General features: G+C 45.0%; 1 protein-coding gene across 1 annotated transcript in view; it reads right to left on the bottom strand.

Moving 5' to 3' along the window:
- The window catches only part of LOC141098537 (fibrocystin-like), a 167,952-nt gene that overhangs the window by 17,014 nt on the left and 127,506 nt on the right, over positions 1 to 23,432 (bottom strand). The window contains exon 9 of the mRNA XM_073586413.1: positions 6,104 to 6,262. Coding sequence (XP_073442514.1) covers positions 6,104 to 6,262 — 159 coding nt within the window. The remainder of the gene's footprint in view (positions 1 to 6,103; positions 6,263 to 23,432) is intronic.

The following is a 23,432-nucleotide window of genomic DNA, read 5'->3' as shown; positions in this document are numbered from 1 at the left end:
AAAGACAGGTTCCAAACATCAAAAGAGTTGCTGGACAGCTTGTCCAGAGGGTCAAAAGATCATAGCGTGCTAGGCCGCAAAATGTCTGCCAAAGTAGGAAGAGTGCAGTGTGGCACTTTTTTGAACAAAATCCTCATGATCAGGCCAAGGTTATCTGTAAGAAGTGCGCAAAGACCTTTAGCCGAGGGAAAAATCTGAAAAATTTGAATACCAGTTGCATGCTTAGACATTTAACCAGCATGCACTTGCAAGCGTGGACACAACACCAAACTTCAAGTGCCACATGTGCAACTGATCACAACGAAGGTAGTCAGCAACGCTACATTGTTTCCCCCACTGTAAGCCCACCGGTTAGCACAGCAGCAAATGTTGAGGTGTCGTTGCAAGACCACAGCAGTCAGGGAATCCCACTGTTATATCAACGAAAAACTGATTCTAGGCCATCAGAAAGAACACCAACTCCATCACCATCATCAACCCTCTCTCAGTCCGCCCTGTCCACCGCTACTTCCACCATATGCAGCTCTCAAGTCCAGCTCACCCTCCCAGACACTATGAGTAGGTCAAGAAAGTACTCAGTCTCTCATCCGTGTACACTGGGTTTGAACGCCCACATTGCCAAACTAGTCTCGTTTGAGATGATGCCCTTTCGGTTGGTGGAAAGCACAGCTTTCCGCGAACTCATGGCCTATGCAGTACCACGCTATGACCTACCCAGTCGCCACTTCTTCTCTCGCAAAGCCATCCCAGCCCTCCACCATCATGTGAAAGACCGCATTGTCCATGCACTCAAGCAGTCAGTGAGCGGAAAGGTGCACCTCACAACTGATGCATAGTCCAGTCGGCATGGCCAGGGCCGTTACGTGTCCATCACTGTGCACTGGGTTAATGTGGTGGATGCAGGGTCCACAGGGGACAGCAGTGGTGGGACAGTGCTGCCTAGCCCACGGTATAGGAAACAGTTGGCTGTAGGCGTTCGACCCTCCTCCTCCTCCTCCTCCTCCAGAAGCGAAAGCTCGTCCACAGAGCGCAGTCGTACGAGCACTCCATCTGCAGCTGCCACTGTTGCACACGATGTGTCCCCCTATCGAGCAGCTAGTGGAAAGCGTCAGCAGGCTGTGTTGCAGATGATGTGTTTGGGCGACAGACACACCGCCGAGGTGCTGGCCGAGTACTTGAAGCGACAAACTGAGTCATGGCTGGGCAATGTACATCTTGAGGCAGGCAAGGTAGTTAGTGATAACGGCCGTAATTTTGTGGCAGCCATAGCCCTTTCAAAACTCAGCCACATACCTTGCTTGGCTCACACCTTGAACCTGGTGGTGCAGTGCTTCCTCAAAAATTATCCGGAGTTAACAGCCCTGCTCCAGAAGGTGCGAAGAGTGTGCGCGCACATCCGCCGGTCACCTGTACACTCCGTTCGTATGCAGAAGCTGCAGCGATTGCTCCACCTTCCCAACCACCGCCTCATTATCGACATTGCAACAAGGTGGAACTCCACCCTGCACATGGTGGAGCGGCTGTGCGAGCAGAGGCAGGCCATAATGCATTTGTGGGAGGATACACGGCCAGGCACTTTGAGAGCAGACATGGAGTTGACAGGTGTGCAGTGGTCGAAGCTGAAAGACCTTTGTAAAGTCCTTCAGTGTTTTGAGGAATGCACACGGCTGGTAAGCGCAGACGACGCCATCCTAAGCATGAGCATCCCACTTATGCGTCTGCTCATGCAAACTTTGACGCACCTTAAGGAGCAGGCGTCTGCAGCCAATGTTGATGAGGAGGGAATCCTTGATGACATTCAGCCATTGTCTGCTCAGGGACCTCTCCTGGACGAGGTGGAGGAAGAAGAGGAGGAGGATGATGGGGATGATTACTTAGGGGAGGAGGATGCATCTCGTGGGGCAAGTGAAAATGTTGGCGTGGCAAGGTCTGGTACAGGGTTTGTGCGTGACTGGAGGGATGTGGATTTGCCAGAAAGTGCTCCTCCAACCAGCACTCGCAGTGCATCATTGACACCGGGAACATTGGCCCACATGTCAGATTATGCCTTGCGGATTCTAAAAAGGGACCCCCGCATTGCCAAAATGATGAACGATGACGACTACTGGTTGGCCAGCATCCTGGATCCACGCTATAAAGGCAAATTACAAAACATCATGCCACAGGAGAACCTTGACCTAATATTGGCTAATAAACAAGCAACTCTGGTAAATCGGTTGCTTGAGGCATTCCCAGCACACAGCAGCGGTGATGGTTCTCACACGAGCCGTACGGGCCGGGGGCAGCTTGGCAGAGGTGTTCGTGGTGCACACAGCAGAAGTGGCGTTGGAGACAGGGGTTTCATGACAATGTTGTGGACTGATTTTTCAAATACCGCTCACACAACTGGTAATACTGCATCGATGGAAAGTGACAGGAGACAGCAGTTGTCAACTATGGTTACAAACTACTTTTCCTCCCATATCGATGTTCTCCCACACAGGTCATTCCCCTTTGACTATTGGGCCGCTAAACTGGACACCTGGCCTGAATTGGCCCAATATGCCTTACAGGAGCTCGCTTGCCCAGCTGCAAGTGTGCTATCGGAAAGAGTCTTCAGTGCAGCTGGATCAATCCTGACAGAAAAAAAGGACCCGTCTGTCAACCCAAAATGTGGATGATCTAACCTTCATTAAAATGAACCACGCATGGGTTTCCAAGGATTTTGTCCCAACTTCCCCTGATGACACATAGGGTGACAGAAAAATGGCTTGCTTTGGTCCACCTCTTCCTGGTACTTCACCTATTTCGCCTTTTGCATCAGCTGAATGTCCAACATCAACATATGCCACTTTCTAAAACTCCCTAACTGTGCTGCCTCCCCCCCCATGGCCGAGGTCACCACCTACCGCACGACACCGTGCGAGTGCAGTTGCCCTGGACAGGTGGGTAGGCAGACTCTTGGGCGCGGGCACTGGCACAGGGTCCCTCATAGTGCAATCAAGTGTCTCTGACGGTGGTGGTGCACACCCGCCGTCAGACACACCGCTGTACTATGAGGGGCCCAGTGCCAGTACCGACGCCCACGAGTGGGCCCCCCTTGCTTGGGCAGGGCCCCAGCATTTGCAATCTTTACCTCTCCCTGCTCCTCCGCTGTGTAATCTGGGCCGTCAAATCCATACTGTGCCTGACACCGTCTGAGCCTGCCTCCTGAGACATATATTTTGAATGTGTACGCTATCCATACATGTTATCCAGGGATACGGTACCCTTTCTAACCTTTGTGCAATCACGTGCAATCCATACTGGGCCTAACACCGTCTGAGCCTGCCTCATGCTGTATAGACATATATTTTGAATGTGTACGCTATCCATACATGTTATCCAGGGATACGGTACCCTTTCTAACCTTTGTGCAATCACGTGCAATCCATACTGGGCCTAACACCGTCTGAGCCTGCCTCCTGAGACATATATTTTGAATGTGTACGCTATCCATACATGTTATCTGGGGATACGGTACCCTTTCTCACCTTTGTGCAATCACGTGTAATCCATACTGGGCGTGAGAACGGCTGGCGAGCTGTTAAGCAAGCTCCAGCACCTGTCCAGACAAGTACAGGGATTCCCTAGCGAGGAGACTTATTTGATTGTTTTCAATGTTGGGACAGCAATTTTTGGGGAGCACTATACTCTGGGGAATGATAGATGGGGCCCACCATACACTGGAACATTCCAAAGGTGGACATCAGACACTGGAGCAGCATTTACAGGGCCCATTATACACTAGAGCATTAGAAATGGGGCCCATTATGTTTGGAGCATTATTTGGGCCCATAAGACAGTGGAGCTTCATCCATGGGGACCAACATATACTGTATCATTATGTGTAGCTCATCATATACTGTTTCAAACATTATATGGGACCAATGATTCTGTATGGAGAAATAGATGGGCCTCGTCATGAGATGTAAAAAGTGAGGTATTTTTCATTGTACTATACCGCTATTTCTCTGCCGTATCGGAGCATGATGAGTTGTGGTATGTGTTAAAGGGGCGCTCTTTCGCCCAGGGCACATGAAAACCTGCAGCCAGCCCTCCCCCCCACAACTTTAGCCAAATAACCCCCATTTTTCAGTGCGTAACTTGTATTATGAAGTTAATTAAGGTTGACAAGCTTAAGAAAGAAGAATTGATGCTTTTGGCATTCAAATGGGCACTGTAGGTGTGTTTCCTGTCCTCCTCTCACTGCCGACTTTTATTCCCCATTGACTTACATTGGGTTTCGTGTTTCGGGACGACCCCGACTTTTCCCTATAATCGGACGATCTTGCTCGACCCGACTTTTGGAAAAGTCGGGTTTCACGAAACGAAACGCGACCCTAAAAAAACAAAAGTCGCTCAACTCTATCGGTGATAGTTCCGATCCCTCGGCTAGAGCAGCTGACCTAGGTTACTCTGTGTGATACAGTTGTTCCCAGTCTCCCTGTGTAGTGTCTGTTCTGTTTCCATGAGTCCCTGTCCTGTGTTTCTCTGTATGCTTGACTCCTGCGTATATGACCCGGCTTGATTCCTGACCCCGTCCGTTGTGAATTCATTGGCTCAGACTTCTGAGCCGAAGCTCCCCTTGCTCCCTCCGGTGGCTACTGGAGGTAGTGGAGCTGGCCAGATTGACAGAGATCAGCCACCTGATGATGATGATGACGATTGGAGATCTGGGGTTATGGATTGGAGTATTTAAGTCTGCAAACTTCCTGCAATCCCTGCTGGTGATTGCTTTCCTGTGCATTCAGAGGTCTGATGTCTCCTGCCCTGTTCCTGCATTGTTCAGCTAAGTGATTCATTTGCTAATCCTTTGCATCTGATCTGGTTTTGTCTATTTCTGCTTGTTGTTCGGGTTCAGCTTGCTCCTGCTGGGGGCTGTGCTGGACCACCGCTCCATATGTTACTGCTTGCATCAGTTTATTCAGTCCCCTATTATATTTGTCTCTTTTGCTTTGCTTCCGGTTAATACCGGAGTGCTGATATAGTGGGAGCGAAGTCGTGTGACTTCAGTGTTTTTTTTGTACATCAGATTTGTTGGATTTTTCAGGATTTTTTGCATGATTGCAGACAGTGTCTTTCCATTCCTATCCTGTCTAGTCAGTTTGGGCCCCATCATTTGCTCTCTCTATTTTTCTGCCTGCGTTTGTGTTTCATCTTGTCTCACCGACAATATATGTTTGAGGGCTATCTATTCCTTTGGGGTCTGCTCCGGGGCAGTTTAGATTTCACCTTTCTTGCTTTAGGCTTAGTTAGCTCTCCGGCTGTGCCGAGGCGTCTAGGGCATTGTAGGTACGCTCCACAGCTACTGCTAGTTGTGTGGATAGGATCAGGGGTCTGCAATCCTCTTATGTACCAACCTCTCTGGTTTTCTGGTGGCTTAGCCTGTTTCTTCCATCCTCTTCGGTGACCCATTCATAATACCTGTCTCTCCGCCCTCCGTTTTGATACTGCCCCAACTTCTCTGGCTTCCGACCCCTTGGCTCGCTCTTGACTTGGCTTCCTTATCTTCCTTTTATCACTGTGCTCCTGGTTGGTTCTCGACCCCCTGGCTTGTCCCTGACCATGCTCTTCTCTCTCTTTCCAGTTACCGTGCACCCTTGCTGGCCTCCAATGCCCAGGCTCACGTCCAGCATTGCTCTTGTCCTCGTTCCAGACCCTGCATTACCAGCGGAGTCCTCACCGACGCTGTTGCGCAGCACTTTCCAGCAGGTCTCTTTCCCCAAAGGTTCCTGCTTCCAGTGCAGCCTGGTGGCTAACACCAGTCCCGCATCCCGTGTGACGCGACAGTCAGATTGGTTAAGAAGGTCAGAATAGTCTTTTTCACTTACTGTAATTGTGCATAATTACAAGAATTTAGATTGAAAATAAACCAACCACCTGGAATGCTCAGGTTTGCCTCTGCAGTCGAGTCAAGCTATCTGATGAATTCTTTTTGTGTGAGTACAGGTACATAGAGACATCCATAGAAACATAGTCTAGAAATCCCTGCACTCGCAGCCTAGTTATGGTGTCAGAATAAATATAAATAGAAAATAAATAAATTGCGATTTGATCAGAACAGTAACGTTGTAATACTCACTTTCAACATTCTTCTTTTTGAAGAAAAAACAAACAAAAAGGAATAAAACGATAGCGGAAGCTGCAGAGCTGAGGATGACCAACATAAAGATATTTTCTTTATCCCCGTTCAGGGAAATGGAGACTTGGAACTTTTTGGATTCTACAGATAATCCCACACCTACAGGAAAAACACAGTTGAGAGTCAGTGTGAAGAAGTTCTGTTTTTAGGTTTTTATCCAGTATCTTTCATGAAAAAGGAAAACAAGATTTAAAAACCATTCTACAAAATTGTCCAAACTTTATAACACTTTATCGAAGAAAATATTCCAATAATTTTATCAATCAGTCACCTGTGTTACAATATTTGTATGAAATCTCTGTGTTTTGAGTTACAGTATGGTTTCTATATCCTATGAGTTCTTGGCTGGCATCTACCAAAGCCACGCATTTAAGACATCAACCAAACTGCAAAGTAATGATAACTAAGGGTGTAATGATCATAGACGGTGCAGGTGGGCAAACGGAGAAGGGAGCCAGCCAACGTTGTCGCCTATTTCATCTTGGATGCACATTCAATTAAAATGTATCACGGTATAGAGAAACCACAGTGGGCTGAAACTGATGTACAAATTTACAGAATGGGGGAAATGTTTATTTAAATTAAGTTTCTTTTGTGTGTGTTATTTTTTTTACTGAGTTAGTGATAGGGGTGTCTCACAGAAACCTCTCTATTACTAACATCAGGGCTTGATGTCTACTGTGTTTTTGGACCATTCACAGCTTACATCTGCCCCAACTACAATTACCCTGATTGCCAAAGCGCTATGATGTCCAGAAAATCCAAGGCAAAACATCAAAATTAGAGCATCTCATGTGATGCACCAGTTCTGGAGCGGCTGCCAGCTGATATTTTTAGGATAGAAAGGGCCCAATAACCAGAGACCTTCCAAACCTGATAATACAGTTTGTAACGCTCGTGCCCAGACTGGATGACGCAAGTGTGGTTTGTGGCCCCACTGTGCCACAAACAAGACTACCCTGGAGGGGTGTGACTAAGCAGCTACCTTGGTGTTCACTGGAGCCTCTAGTGGTGAGGTCAGGCTTGTGCGGCAAGTAGCTGCCAGGGACCTCTCCAGGGCGGTGTCTGGCTGTAGCAGGTGATCCTACTGGGGACAGAACAATAAAGACATGTGCGTGCAAGTTCAGATGGGCAAGACTGGCACTCTGGCAGACAGGCGGGCACGGCTGGAACTCTGGCAGGCAGGCGGGCACGGCTGGCACTCTGGCAGGCAGGAATGGGTAGAATAAGAGAACAGGTAGGAACCAGTACAGACTGGAGAGACCGGAACCGTAGGACGCAGAATGGGAGCAAAGCATAACAGCAAGGTGCATAATGGGAGCAGAGCAGAATGGCAAGGTGCAGAATGGGAGCAGAGCAGAGCCGCAGGGTGCAGAGCGGAGAGCAGATCAGAGCCACAGGGTGCGGAGCGAAGAGCAGAGCCACCGGGTGCGGAGGAAAGAGCAGAGCAGACAAGGCTACACAAAGCTGAATGGGGAGAAACAGACAAGGACACTTACAAGTACAAGAAACGGACTTAATACAGACAAGGACGGACACGGGAACAAGCTCAAGACATGGGATTCAGGCCTGAGTATGCAGCCCTCAGGGAGGCAGTACACAAGACACAACAAACACAGAAATGGGTCTGGGTATGCAGCCCCCAGAGATGCGGGAACAGAACAGGACCTGGCAACTCAGCAGAAAGGTACAGACTGACAGAGCTTTTTGCTCAGGCATCTCCCTATCGGTGGAGATGCCTTAAGTACCCAAGACCTCTTGGTAACAGGCTGGGGCCAAATTAGGGGTGCGCACACTGTCTCTATGAAACTCAGGAAGTTCCGGGGCCGCTGCCCTAAGCATACAGCCAGGAAGTATGCCGCAAGCAAGGACATGAGGTTCACAGCAAGGAGGCGGCAGAGGTCAGAACTCACAGCATGGCCCGGAGTAGTGAGTAAGAAGGGAGATGGAAAGTCATGCAGTGATGCCGGCAGACATGTCTCTGTCCTGTTTTGTGTATTGTAGGAGAGATACTTTGTGGCATTTGTGCAGTAATGGCTTTCTTCTGACGACTCGACCATGCAGCCCATTTTTCTTCAAGTGCCTCCTTATTGTGCGTCTTGAAACAGCCACAACGCTAGTTTTCAGAGAGTACTATATTTTAACTGATGCCATTTGTGGGTTTTTCTTTGCATCCCAATTTTCCTGGCAGTTGTGGATGACATTTTTGTTGGTCTACCTGACTGTGGTTTCGTTTTTACAGAGCCCTTGATTTTCCATTTGTTTATCACAGTTTGAACACTGCTGACTGGCATTATCAATTCTTTGGATATCTTTTTTGCATCTGTTTCTTGTTTTATACAGTTCAACTACCTTTTCCTTTAGAACTGTTGACATTTCTTTTGCTTTCCCCATGACTCACAATCCAAAACTGTCAGTGGCTGGATGAAAGATGCAAGAGTCTGTCTGGATCCCATAAACTCACTCAGCTTTTATACACACACAATGATTACAAGCAAACAGGTCACAGGTGAGAATGTTACCTTTAGTAGCCAGTCAAACCCATTTATGTCAACTTCTTTGCATGTTATAAGGCCAAAATCACCAGGGTATGTAAACTTTTGATCATGGTCATTTGGATACTTTGGGTTGTCATTATGATTTAAAAAGAGAAAACACAGTAGTTTGACAATAAATGGCTTCACCCAACCACTAACCATGAGTGGAGAAAAATTTTTGGTGTTATCATTCATATTCTCTGAAAAAAGGCCAAGAAAGCAAAAATTCTGCTGGGGTATGTAAACTTTTGAGCACAGCTGTATCAGCTCACAGCTGTCTGCTTGACCTTTGTTGGTTACCAAAAATGGTGGGGGGGCCCTAAGTAATTTTTTAAATGTATTTATTATGTTAATACATGTACAATAAGCTACACACACGAGACAGATTATCTATCAATCTATCTCGATCTTTGCACATCTTCAACACATAAAAATCTGTCATTTGCATTCTATTCCAGTACATGTTACGCGGATGACACACGGATGTCACACGGGTCCCATCCATGTACTGTATGTATTTACATGGACCCATAGACTTTTATTGTCATCCGTGCCACTGAAAAAAATGGACATGTCTATGTGTGTGTTACATGGACACATGGACTGTGTGAAAACACGGACATGTGCGCAGCCCCACATGTTACAGTGAGGGAAAAAAGTATTTAGTCAGCCACCAGTTGTGCAAGTTCTCCCACTGAAAAAGATGAGAGGCCTGTAATTGACATCATAGGCAGACCACAACTATGAGAGTCAAAATGAGAAAACAAATCCAGAAAATCACCTTGTCTGATTTGTCAAGATTTATTTTGCAAACTACGGTGGAAAATAAGTATTTGGTCACCTAAAAACATGCAAGATTTCTGGCTCTCACAGACCTGTAAAAAGGCTCCTCTGTCCTCCACTCATTACCTGTAGTAATGGCACCTGTATGAGCTTGTTATCAGCATAAAAGACACCTGTCCACAACCTCAAACAGTCACACTCCAAACACACTGCAGACACTATTAATAATGGGGGACACACTGCTGACACTTAATAATAGGGGACACACTGCTGACACTATTAATAATGGGGGACACACTGCTGACACTATTAATAATGGGGGACACACTGCTGACACTTAATAATAGGGGAAACACTGCTGACACTATTAATAATGGGGGACACACTGCTGACACTATCAATAATGGGGGACACACTGCTGACACTATTAATAATAGGGGACACACTGCTGACACTATTAATAATGGGGGACACACTGCTGACACTTAATAATAGGGGAAACACTGCTGACACTATTAATAATGGGGGCCACACTGCTGACACTATCAATAATGGGGGACACACTGCTGACACTATTAATAATGGGGGACACACTGCTGACACTTAATAATGGGGGACACACTGCTGACACTTAATAATAGGGGAAACACTGCTGACACTATTAATAATGGGGGACACACTGCTGACACTTAATAATAGGGGAAACACTGCTGACACTATTAATAATGGGGGACACACTGCTGACACTATCAATAATGGGGGACACACTGCTGACACTATCAATAATGGGGGACACACTTCTGACACTATCAATAATGGGGGACACACTGCTGACACTATTAATAATGGGGGACACACTGCTGACACTATTAATAATGGGGGAAACACTGCTGACACTATTAATAATGGGGGACACACTGCTGACACTATTAATAATAGGGGCACACTGCTGACACTATCAATAATGGGGGACACACTGCTGACACTATCAATAATGGGGGACACACTGCTGACACTATCAATAATGGGGGACACACTTCTGACACTATCAATAATGGGGGACACACTGCTGACACTATTAATAATGGGGGACACACTGCTGACACTATTAATAATGGGGGAAACACTGCTGACACTATTAATAATGGGGGACACACTGCTGACACTATTAATAATAGGGGCACACTGCTGACACTATCAATAATGGGGGACACACTGCTGACACTTAATAATAGGGGAAACACTGCTGACACTATTAATAATGGGGGACACACTGCTGACACTTAATAATAGGGGAAACACTGCTGACACTATAAATAATGGGGGACACACTGCTGACACTATCAATAATGGGGGACACACTGCTGACACTATCAATAATGGGGGACACACTGCTGACACTATTAGTAATGGGGGACACACTGCTGACACTATTAATAATGGGGGAAACACTGCTGACACTATTAATAATGGGGGACACACTGCTGACACTATTAATAATGGGGGAAACACTGCTGACACTATTAATTACGGGGGACACACTGCTGACACTTAATAATAGGGGACACACTGCTGACACTATTAATAATAGGGGACACACTGCTGACACTATCAATAATGGGGGACACATTGCTGACACTATTAATAATGGGGGACACACTGCTGACACTATTAATAATGGGGGACACACTGCTGACACTATCAATAATGGGGGACACACTGCTGACCCTATTAATAATGGGGGACACACTGCTGACACTTAATAATAGGGGACACACTGCTGACACTGTTAATAATGGGGGACACACTGCTGACACTATCAATAATGGGGGACACACTGCTGACACTATTAATAATGGGAGACACACTGCTGACACTATTAATAATGGGGGACACACTGCTGACACTATTAATAATGGGGGACACACTGCTGACACTATCAATAATGGGGGACACACTGCTGACACTATTAATAATGGGGGACACACTGCTGACACTATTAATAATGGGGGAAACACTACTGACACTATTAATAATGGGGGACACACTGCTGACACTATCAATAATGGGGGACACACTGCTGACACTATTAATAATGGGGGACACACTGCTGACACTTAATAATAGGGGAAACACTGCTGACACTATTAATAATGGGGGACACACTGCTGACACTATTAATAATGGGGGAAACGCTGCTGACACTATTAATAATTGGGGACACACTGCTGACACTTAATAATAGGGGACACACTGCTGACACTATTAATAATGGGGGACACACTGCTGACACTTAATAATAGGGGACACACTGCTGACACTTAATAATAGGGGACACACTGCTGACACTATTAATAATGGGGGACACACTGCTGACACTTAATAATAGGGGACACACTGCTGACACTATTAATAATGGGGGACACACTGCTGACACTTAATAATAGGGGACACACTGCTGACACTATTAATAATGGGGGACACACTGCTGACACTTAATAATAGGGGTCACACTGCTGACACTTAATAATAGGGGACACACTGCTGACACTATTAATAATGGGGGACACACTGCTGACACTATTAATAATGGGGGGGACACACTGCTGACACTTAATAATAGGGGACACACTGCTGAGACTATTAATAATGGGGGACACACTGCTGACACTTAATAATAGGGGACACACTGCTGACACTATTATTAATGGGGGACACACTGCTGACACTTAATAATAGGGGACACACTGCTGTCACTATTAATAATAGGGGACACACTGCTGACACTTAATAATAGGGGACACACTGCTGACACTATTAATAATGGGGGACACACTGCTGACAATATTAATAATAGGGGACACACTGCTGACACTATTAATAATGGGGGACACACTGCTGACAATATTAATAATAGGGGACACACTGCTGACACTATTAATAATAGGGGACACACTGCTGACACTATTAATAATGGGGGACACACTGCTGACAATATTAATAATAGGGGACACACTGCTGACACTATCAATAATGGGGGACACACTGCAAACACTTAATAATGGAGGACACACTGCTGACACTATTAATAATGGGGGACACTGTTGACATTATTAATAATAGGGGGCACACTGCTGACACTATCAATAATGGGGGACACACTGCTGACACTATCAATAATGGGGGACACACTGCTGACACTTCATAATGGGGGACACTGTTGACATTATTAATAATAGGGGGCACACTGCTGACACTATTATAATGGGGGGCAGTGTTGACATTATTAATAATAGGGGGCACACTGCTGACACTATTATAATGGGGGGCAGTGTTGACATTATTAATTATAGGGGGCACACTGCTGACACTATTATAATGGGGGGCAGTGTTGACATTATTAATAATAGGGGGCACACTGCTGACACTATTATAATGGGGGACACTGTTGACATTATTAATAATAGGGGGCACACTGCTGACACTATTATAATGGGGGGCAGTGTTGACATTATTAATAATAGGGGGCACACTGCTGACACTATTATAATGGGGGGCAGTGTTGACATTATTAATAATAGGGGGCACACTGCTGACACTATTATAATGGGGGGCAGTGTTGACATTATTAATTATAGGGGGCACACTGCTGACACTATTATAATGGGGGGCAGTGTTGACATTATTAATAATAGGGGGCACACTGCTGACACTATTATAATGGGGGACACTGTTGACATTATTAATAATAGGGGGCACACTGCTGACACTATTATAATGGGGGGCAGTGTTGACATTATTAATAATAGGGGGCACACTGCTGACACTATTATAATGGGGGGCAGTGTTGACATTATTAATAATAGGGGGCACACTGCTGACACTATTATAATGGGGGGCAGTGTTGACATTATTAATAATAGGGGGCACACTGCTGACACTATTAATAATAGGGGACACACTGTTGACACTATTAATTATGGGGGGCACACTGTTGGAATCAGACACTATTAGGGGATATGCTACTAGGACTCTAAATTGTAGGGAAAACTCTTATGACACTTAATAATGGGGACACACTGACAGCACTATTAATAATGTGGGGCATTGCTGACATGGTTAAAAATGGGGGTTATTATGCTGGAACTATTTGTATAAACTTTGGTGGCACTGCTAATGGAGAAAACGCCGGAGGCGCTGTGATTAATGGGGGCCACTCTACAGGCAGTAACAACAGAGGCCCTCAGTTGGCACTAATATTAACGCTGCAGGGTCTCCGCTATCACAACAGGCCCTGTATTGGCACCATTAATATTAGAGGGAACATAAGTCATTTGTGTAGGATGACCGAGCCAAACTTTCAGGTGTCGGAGCCTCGACAGCATATTTAGAGAAGAGGTCACGTGTAGGAGACAAATCTTGATACAATTATTATGTAATGCCCATGGTGTCATTAACAGATAAATGTACGACGTCAGATCAATGGAGAAAAAAGTTTCCGCTGAGAAATTAAACATTTTCTGGAGCAAACTTTTCATTTTCAAGAAACAACATGGAGCGTGTTTATACGGCATTGTCTTTGAGCATGAAATATTGTATCGTTGGATCTGAATCTCATCCTCGGGATACATACAAATAAAGCAGATATATTTTCTGATCTACCAAAGGAATAAAGCAGGGAGCCTCCAGCGCAAGCTGCTGCTGGATTACAAATATTGAAATGACTTAGAACCATCAAGAACTGTCTCCCAAGACAAAAATATGTGTAATTACCCAACATTTTGAAGAAAGAAAAAAAAGCAAAAGCAGCAAAAAAAAAAAAAAAAGAATTTTGTATTTCTCGAAGGAAGATTGTTTCAAGGGAGCTTCACACAGAACAATAACAGATTTGCTCGTATTATTTTAGTACTTTATTAAGTCACAGGGTAAATTCCATAGAGGGGTGAACAGGACATGGGACTCTACTGCCCAGGGAACCGATAGTTTGGTTGGTGTTATGGAGCTCATTTCGTACAGGACTGCCAAAACCTTGTAGACTGCAGGCGGGAAAACTTTTCATCCCGACTTTCCCATTCAAATGAACTATTGGCTTAGGGAGGTTGCGTAGACCCCTGCCGGACACCTTGGGTGCTTATCTTTTTTAGGAACAAGTGATAGGGCATGTTGAAAGTTAACATACTTAATTTTTCTTTCTTCCAACATAAGGCTGAACGAACGTTGACTGAACTTCAAAGACACATTGGAGAGTTGGCCAATATCTCCAAATTTAGCCAACATTAGTCTAATGTATATGGCCACCCAAAAGGGGCTGTCTGCGGGGTAAAATTGAATTTTGAAAAGGGCCAGACTGTTCTACAAAAACAAAAGTAGTCATTGATTTCTCACACCTTTATTCCAATGGTTACTAGATTCTCAACGGTCTCTAGTTCCTTGCCCCATCTCCATACTTCAGAAAAGATCGGAAATGCTCTCCCGGACATTAAATGGAAACATTGGTAAAGTGCCCAAGTCAGTAATTGATATTTATGGTGCATCAAGACTAAAGATAAGCGAATCCAAGCTTAAAAGTTAGTGTCCGGTGCTAAATGCCGAACATGGACTTCTCCCGGAAAGAGAGAGAATTTTTCCTGCTCAAAAGTTTGGGTCCCCATTGTTTTAATTCAATGTTTGGCTTCGGGTTCCAGTTCGTGTAAAGTTCTGGTACCGAACCAAAATCTGCAGTAAAGTTTGGGTTGGGTACCAGAACCCTAACTTCCACGGGTCCATTAATCCCTAGTCAAGACCAGAAGGGACCTAGTAAGCATCAAATTGGGACCTTGGAAGATTGGTGAGGGAGAGTGCAACTCTTTGAAAATATTTTTAATCTTCTACATTACCCCTTTAAATTTTGACTTTCCAAAAATAGGGGCAGCACTTGTGTTATCTGGCTCCCCTGACACTCTGGAGAACAATTTAGTGAGTCGAATCCTACCCATGAGCTCGGCATTGAGAGGACATCATAGAGATACACATGAACATACAGATGAACAGATGTGTATACCAGATATAGTCTGGTATGGGGGAGCCACTGCGCATGACAAACTCCGCTTACAAAGGACTTTCAGAACAGCAGAGAGAATTATAGGTTCCCCCTGCCTAAAATCCAGGATCTTTATGATAAGAGTATTCGATCCCACGCATTGAAAATTTCATCCGATCCCTCTCACCCGGGACACTCCTCATTCCAACTACTCCCTTCAGGACGTCGCTTCAGAGTCCCCAAATGCAGCACCAACCGCCATATGAACAGCTTCTATCCACTCTGTTCAACAATTAAATCGTCATGTGTAGACTATATACTGTATCTGTCTTGTTAGATGTTACTTGTTGTATCTGTTGTTATATATTATGTTGCCTCTTTGCCACAAAGAATTCCTTGTATATATGTAATATGTACTTGGCGATAATAAATTTGATTGATTGATTGATTGATTGATTGATTGAGATGAGCTGGTGGAAAGTTCCCTGTATCCTCTTTCCCCCAACTGATAGTTGTAAACATCAAAAAATTCTTATCTGGTTCTGATATATTTTCTGAATGCATCCTGTTATCGTCTTTCCCCTTAATACATGTTAAATAGGGAATTTCATGACTATTCTCCATGCTCAGGGAACACATCCACCTTTTTATTTTGAATGGCAGGGAATAGAAACTCGCAATATGCCCAGTAGTGTTTTCGGAGCCTCCCCAAGGATTCGGTATAATTGTCAGTTCCAGCGATTTCACACCCCCTTGAGTTATTGAATGAAGGCCTTTCTCGAGGTACATTGTTTTGAAAGACTCTAGAGGAGCCAAGCAATACACAAAAATCCTAAATAAACGTGTGTTCCTTCCTACATGTGTTCTCTGCTTAGACAGTGGGAATAAATGTAATTATCGTCTGCATCTGGAGGCTCGTGGGTTTCTTACAAGGTGCATTAGTAAAATATGTGTAACAGATACCTTATAAACCATGAATAATGCATTTTATTTGCACTGACACATTCTGTAGTGCTGTACTGACAAGTCACCCAACTATGATATTGACCATAAGTGCCTGTATTTCCCCAGCAATGATGGCTGCCACAGCAGGGGGTGGGGTATAAGGAGTTGAATAGACTTTAAATACATTTATTTTGGTGACCTTTCCGCTATTTAGCAGAGAGTTGAGGCCCCTCAATTATTGGACCTGGCAGAATGGTGTATGTGTCTGTAATTGATACTGCATCATTTAAATGAATGGGGCTGAGCTACAGCACCAGGCACATGCACCCTTATATGTCTAGTGCTGTATCTGTGTAAATAATACAAGAACTGTGGTCCTTTCACTGATGTATCAGACACATGAGTATTTCAGTGTATGTACCTGGTACTGCAAAGCAGCTTCGACCAAATGAATGGGGCTGAGCTACAGCACCAGGCACGGGCACCCTTATATGTCTAGTGCTGTATCTGTGTAATTATTTACGCTGTGGTCCCTTCACTGTTAGACAAGACACAATGGTATTCCAGTATATGTTCATTTACCTGGTACTGCAATCCTGCCTTATTCTAAAGTATTATTCTTATTATTAAGTAAATGGGAATAACCTGCAACACCAGGTACTGGCACGATTGATTGTAGAGCGCAGCACCAGGCACTGACATGTTTGAATGTTGAGCGCTGTGCCATTGTAAATAATAGAGTTGTTGTGATTCCTTTCCTACTTGATTAGACACATGGCCTTTCCTTATATGTGTCTGTACCTGGTACTGAAACTCAGCCCTATTCAAGTAAATAACACTGAGCTACAGAACCAGGCACTGGCACGTTCGAATGTAGAGTGCTGCGTCTGTGTAAATAAAATAGGTGTTGTGAGAGACCATCATGAGTGGACTAGACACTAGTGATGATTGAACGTGCTCGGAAAAGGTGTTAACCGAGCATGCTCGTGTGCTGCCTGTTTGTTAGGTAATCCCTGCATGTGTTGCGGCTGTTGAACAGCCTCGAGACATGCAGCCGTGGGGACTCAAACATATTTTTCCAGCATGCCGAAAACAGTCGGTTAGCACCCGAGCATGCTCAGATAACACCTTATCTGAACATGTTCACTCATCACAACTAAACACATGATATTGCTTTATATGTTTCTGTATCTGGTACCGAAACTCAGCCCTATTCACGTAAATGGGACTAATCTGCAATACAAGGGACAGTCACATTTGTAGGGGACTCTGCCTGTGTAAACAATAGGGGTGTCAAGAAGCTCTTCACTGATGGATTAGATCGAAGGGGTGTACTGGGACCATGTGATTCTCCACTCCCTTCCTATATGTAAATACAGTACTTCCTTATTGTAAAGACTTCCTTTATGTATAGCTGTATATATATTTTTTTTTACTATGTATAATGTTAATATAGGGAAAGTGCAGTGCCTTAGTTAAGTCACTAGAGGGGGCACACTATAATTTAGTTCCAGTAGCCCTGTATATAGTTAACTATAGGAGGAGTTTACTGGGGGTAAGGCAGGAACAGTTTCCTGGTTAGATTCAGAGGGGCTAGAGAGCCCGTGCAGCTAAGGTGGGCTTAGAGTCCGAGTTACCCAGTAGTTGCGTAAGGGAGACCAGGGTGCGCAAGAGGCATTAGTGTCAGCCACGACAACGGCCCTGGTACTCCTGTTAGGATTGAGTCACCGTAGGAGGCAGACACAAAAATAGAAGCTACGTCCAGAAAACCAGAGAAGTTGGCAACTATCAGATTGCAGACCCCTGAACCTATCAACACAACTAGCAGTAGCCGTGGGGGGTACCTACGATGCCCTAGACCCCTCGATCACAGCCGGAGCGCTAAATAGCCTAAAGACAGAAAAGAAATTCTAAACTGCCCCAGAGCAGACCTCAAAGTAAAAGGCAGCCCCCAACATATAATGACGGTGAAGCAAGATGAAAAAACACTCACACAGATAGAAAGATAGGCTGAGCAAACAATGGGGCCCAAGCTAACTAAACAGAAAAGGAAAGGAAGGTTGCGGTCTGCAATCTGCCAAAACCCTATCAAAGACATAAGCCAACAAGCTGATATGAAAAAGACCCTGAAGCAGCTAGGCTTCAAAAACGAAATCAGTACTCAGGTATTTTCAGAAGACAGAGCTAAAGGAATTCAGCACACCCCAGCAGGGAATGGCAGAAATCCAGAAAAACAAAGCAAAGCAAAGTCAAAGCACCAATGCAAAAAGCCGAACAGAAAACTTAGCTTTAGAGGAGCAGGAATTCAGACTGGTCTCCAAGGATCCCACAGAGAAATCACCCGCAGGGCAAAAGGGCGTCGGCAGCCTTACATCCAGTCAGTAACTCCACTCAGCCAGTCATCATCATCAGACTCAGGTGTTTGATAATCAGGCTCACTACCTTTCTTTACCAGAAGAGGGAGTTCCTCGGGCCTCAGTAGTGAAGGGGAAAATGAACTCACAACAGTACCTCCCCCTTGAGGAGGGGTCACCGAACCCTCAACCACGCCACCAGGGCGATCAGGGTGAGCCCGATGAAAGGCACGCACCAATCTTTTGGCATGAATATCAGAGGCAGAGACCCAGGAATTATCCTCCTGACCATAACCCTTCCACTTAACCAAATACTGGAGTCTCCGTCTAGCCAGACGGGAATCCAGTACTTTCTCTACCTCATATTCCATGTTACCTTCAACCAATACAGGGTCTGGAGGTGCCACACCCGGAACAACAGGTTCAACAAACCTCTTCAACAAAGATTTATGGAACACATTTTGGATTTTAAATGTGACAGGAAGAGCCAAACGAAAAGCGACCGGATTAATAATCTCCAAAATCTTGTAAGGTCCAATAAATCTAGGCTTAAACTTAGGAGAAGCCACCTTCATAGCAATATTTTTTGATGATAACCACACCATATCACCAACCTTAAACTGGGGACCAATGGTCCTATGTCAGTTGGAAAACCGCTGGGCCTTTTCCTGGGAGAGAGATAACTTATCCACCACTTGGTCCAAGATCTGGTGCATTCTCTCCACCACAGTGTCAACACCTGGGCAGGCAGAAGGCTCCACCTGCCCTGAAGAAAATCGAGGATGAAACCCAAAGTTACAAAAAAAAGGTGACATCAAAGTGGCAGAACTAGCTCTATTATTTAAAGCAAATTCGGCCAAGGGCAAAAATGAAACCCAATCATCCTGATCAGCAGAAATAAAACATCTCAAATATGACTCCAAGGTCTGGTTTGTTCTCTCTGTCTGCCCATTGGTCTGAGGGTGAAAAGCAGAGGAGAAGGACAACTGAATTCCCAGCTTGGAACAGAAAGTTCTCCAAAATCTAGACACAAACTGGACTCCTCTGTCAGATACAATGTTCTCAGGAATCCCGTGCAAGCGAACCACCTGTTGTAAAAACAGGGGCACCAACTCAGAGGAAGACGGCAACTTAGGGAGTGGTACAAGATGAACCATCTTAGAGAACCTATCACAAATCACCCAAATAACAGTCATCCTTTGAGAGACAGGCATATCAGAGATTAAATCCATTGAAATATGGGTCCATGGCCTCTTGGGGACAGGCAAAGGCATCAACAACCCACTAGAGCGAGAACACGATTTAGACCGGGAGCACGTCCCACAGGACTGCACAAAATTCCTGACATCACGAGACAAGGAGGGCCACCAAAAAGACCGACTCACCAGATCTCTAGTACCAAAAATACCTGGATGACCAGCCAAAGCAGAGCAATGAACTTCAGACATCACTCTCTTCTTCCACTGGTCAGGAACATACAACTTTCCACTGGGACAACGCTCAGGTTTGTCCTCCTGGAACTCTTCCAGAGCACATCTCAAATCGGGCGAGATGGCAGAAAGAACTACCCCTTCGCCTAAGATGGTAGCAGGCTTGGTCACCACAGGAGAATCAGCAAAGAAGCTCCTAGAGAGGGTGTCTGCCTTGACATTCTTAGTTCCAGGAAGAAAAGAGACCACAAAATCAAAACGTGTAAAAAACAAGGCCCACCTAGCCTGTCTAGGGTTCAAGCGCTTAGCTGACTCTAGGTAAATCAAATTCTTGTGGTCAGTGAGGACCACGACTTGATGCTTAGCTCCCTCCAACCAATGTCTCCACTTCTCAAATGCCCATTTCATGGCCAACAGTTCCCTATTCCCCACATCATAGTTACGTTCAGATGGAGAGAACTTTCGGGAAAAGAAAGCACAGGGATTCATTTTAGATGTTACAGGATCCTTTTGGGACAAAACAGCTCCTGCACCAATCTCAGAAGCATCAACCTCTACCTGGAACGGAAGTGAGACATCAGGTAGCCGCAAAACCGGGGCGGAGGTGAATCTTCGCTTCAGCTCCTGAAAGGAAGAAACAGCCTCCAGAGACCAATTTAACACATCAGCACCCTTCTTAGTCAAATCAGTCAATGGCTTGGCAATACTAGAAAATTTTGCTATATATTTCCGATAAAAATTAGCAAAACCCAAAAACTTCTGGAGGGCCTTCAAAGAAGTGGGCTGAACCCAATCGTAAATGGCCTGTACCTTGGCCAGGTCCATTTCAATAGTTGACGGGGACAAAATAAATCCCAAAAAAGAAATCCTCTGTACTCCAAAAAGGCATTTAGATCCTTTGACATACAGGGAATTCTCCCTCAAGATCCGGAACACAGTCCGAATATGTTCCACATGAGAATCCCAATCCTTGGAGAAGATCAAAATATCATCCAGATAGATAATCAAAAATTTATCGACAAAATCTCAGAAAATATCGTTCATGAAGCACTGGAAGACAGAAGGGGCATTAGTGAGCCCAAAAGGCATCACCAGGTACTCAAAATGTCCCTCCGGAGTATTAAACGCCGTCTTCCATTCATCCCCATGCTTAATGCGAATAAGATTATACGCCCCCTGAGGTCAAGCTTGGTAAACCAGCAAGCACCTTTAACTCTGGAGAATAGATCAGAAATCAGGGGTAACGGATACTGATATTTAACAGTAATTTTGTTGAGGGCACGATAATCAATACAAGGTCTTAATGATCCATCCTTTTTGGCTACAAAAAAAAAACCGGCACCTAAGGGTGACGAGGATGGTCTAATATGACCCTTCTCCAATGCCTCCTTAATATAGGATCGCATAGCCTCGTGCTCGGGTACAGATAAATTGAAGAGCCGACCCTTGGGAAATTTACACCCCGGGCTCAGTTCAATTGCACAGTCATAACTCCTATGAGGAAGCAGAGACGCAGACTCATTCTCACTAAATACATCATAAAAGTCCGCCAAATAATCAGGAACATCATGCGACTGAGGAGAGGTGGAAAACACTGGAGCCTCACTAAAGGCACTCCGACAACCCCAACTCACCACAGACACAGATTTCCAATCCAAAACTGGATTATGAATTTGTAACCAGGGAAACCCCAGAACAATAGTATCATGCAGATTATGCAACACCAAAAATCTGCAATTTTCTTGATGGTCTGGGGCGACCCGCATTACCACCTGGGTCCAAAACTGAGGTTTATTTTTAGCCAAAGGAGTAGCATCAATCCCCCTCAAAGGGATAGGCGTCTGCAGAGGTGTCATCGGAAATCCACAACGTTTAGCAAAATCCAAGTCCATTAGGTTTAGGGCTGCTCCCGAATCCACAAAAGCCTTGGCGGAAAATGTGGACAGGGAGCAGATCAGAGTAATAGCCAGAAGAAACTTAGTTTGAACACCACCAACAGAAAACGTGTGTGCAAAGCGTTTCTCTCGTTTAGGACAGACAGAAATAATATGCGAGGCATCTCCACAGAAAAAACACAACTTATTACGCCTTCTGAACTCCTGACGCTGCTCTCTGGAAAAAACTCTATCACATTGCATAGGTTCAGACATTTGTTCAACAGGTGGCAACACCTCTCGTGCAGCTTTGCGTTCGCGCAAACGCCGATCAACCTGAATGGCTAATGACATAGAATCGTCAAGACCAGAGGGAACAGGAAATCCCACCATAGTATCTTTAACGGCTTCTGACAACCCCTTCCGAAAGAGAGCAGCCAAGGCATTATCATTCCAGGTAGTAAGTACTGCCCACTTTCGGAATTTTTGACAGTACAATTCTGCAGAATCACGACCCTGGTTCAATGCCAGCAGGGTCTTTTCAGCCTGATCAATGGCATTAGGTTCGTCATACAACAACCCCAAGGCCTGAAAAAATGCATTCACATTAGTCAGAATAGGATCATCTGGTTTCAAAGAAAACGCCCAATCCTGGGGATCGCCACGCAGCAAAGAGATGACAATTTTAACCTGCTGCGCGGAGCTCCCTGACGAGTTAGGCTTCAAGGCAAAAAATAATTTACAATTATTTTTGAAATTCAAAAATTTAGACCGATCCCCAAAAAATACATCAGGTGTAGGAATCTTTGGTTCAGCAGCATGTGAATGAGCAAGGTAGGCGGAAATTCCCCGCACTTCCGCAGCGAGCTGCTCCACATGATCAGACAATTGCTTTATCTCCATTGAGAGAAAAAAAAATTCCCCCTACGGCCTCAGAGATATAGAGGAAAAAATATAAACACTTTTTTTTTTTTTACAATTCTTTCCTGCTATTGAGTACCCTAGGATCTGCGATATGGCGGGTGATTCTGTTATGATTGAGTCACCGTAGGAGGCAGACACAAAAATAGAAGCTACGTCCAGAAAACCAGAGAAGTTGGCAACTATCAGATTGCAGACCCCTGAACCTATCAACACAACTAGCAGTAGCCGTGGGGGGTACCTACGATGCCCTAGACTCCTCGATCACAGCCGGAGCGCTAAATAGCCTAAAGACAGAAAAGGAAATCTAAACTGCCCCAGAGCAGACCCCAAAGTAAAAGGCAGCCCCCAACATATAATGACGGTGAAGCAAGATGAAAAAACACTCACACAGATAGAAAGATAG

The sequence above is a fragment of the Dendrobates tinctorius genome, unplaced genomic scaffold (assembly GCF_039654945.1).
Source record: "Dendrobates tinctorius isolate UK_male_01 unplaced genomic scaffold, ASM3965494v1 ptg000093l, whole genome shotgun sequence".
Classification (NCBI taxonomy): Eukaryota; Metazoa; Chordata; class Amphibia; order Anura; family Dendrobatidae; genus Dendrobates; species Dendrobates tinctorius.
Note: the sequence above shows the minus strand (reverse complement) of the source record. Positions and strands in the feature narration are given on the sequence as shown.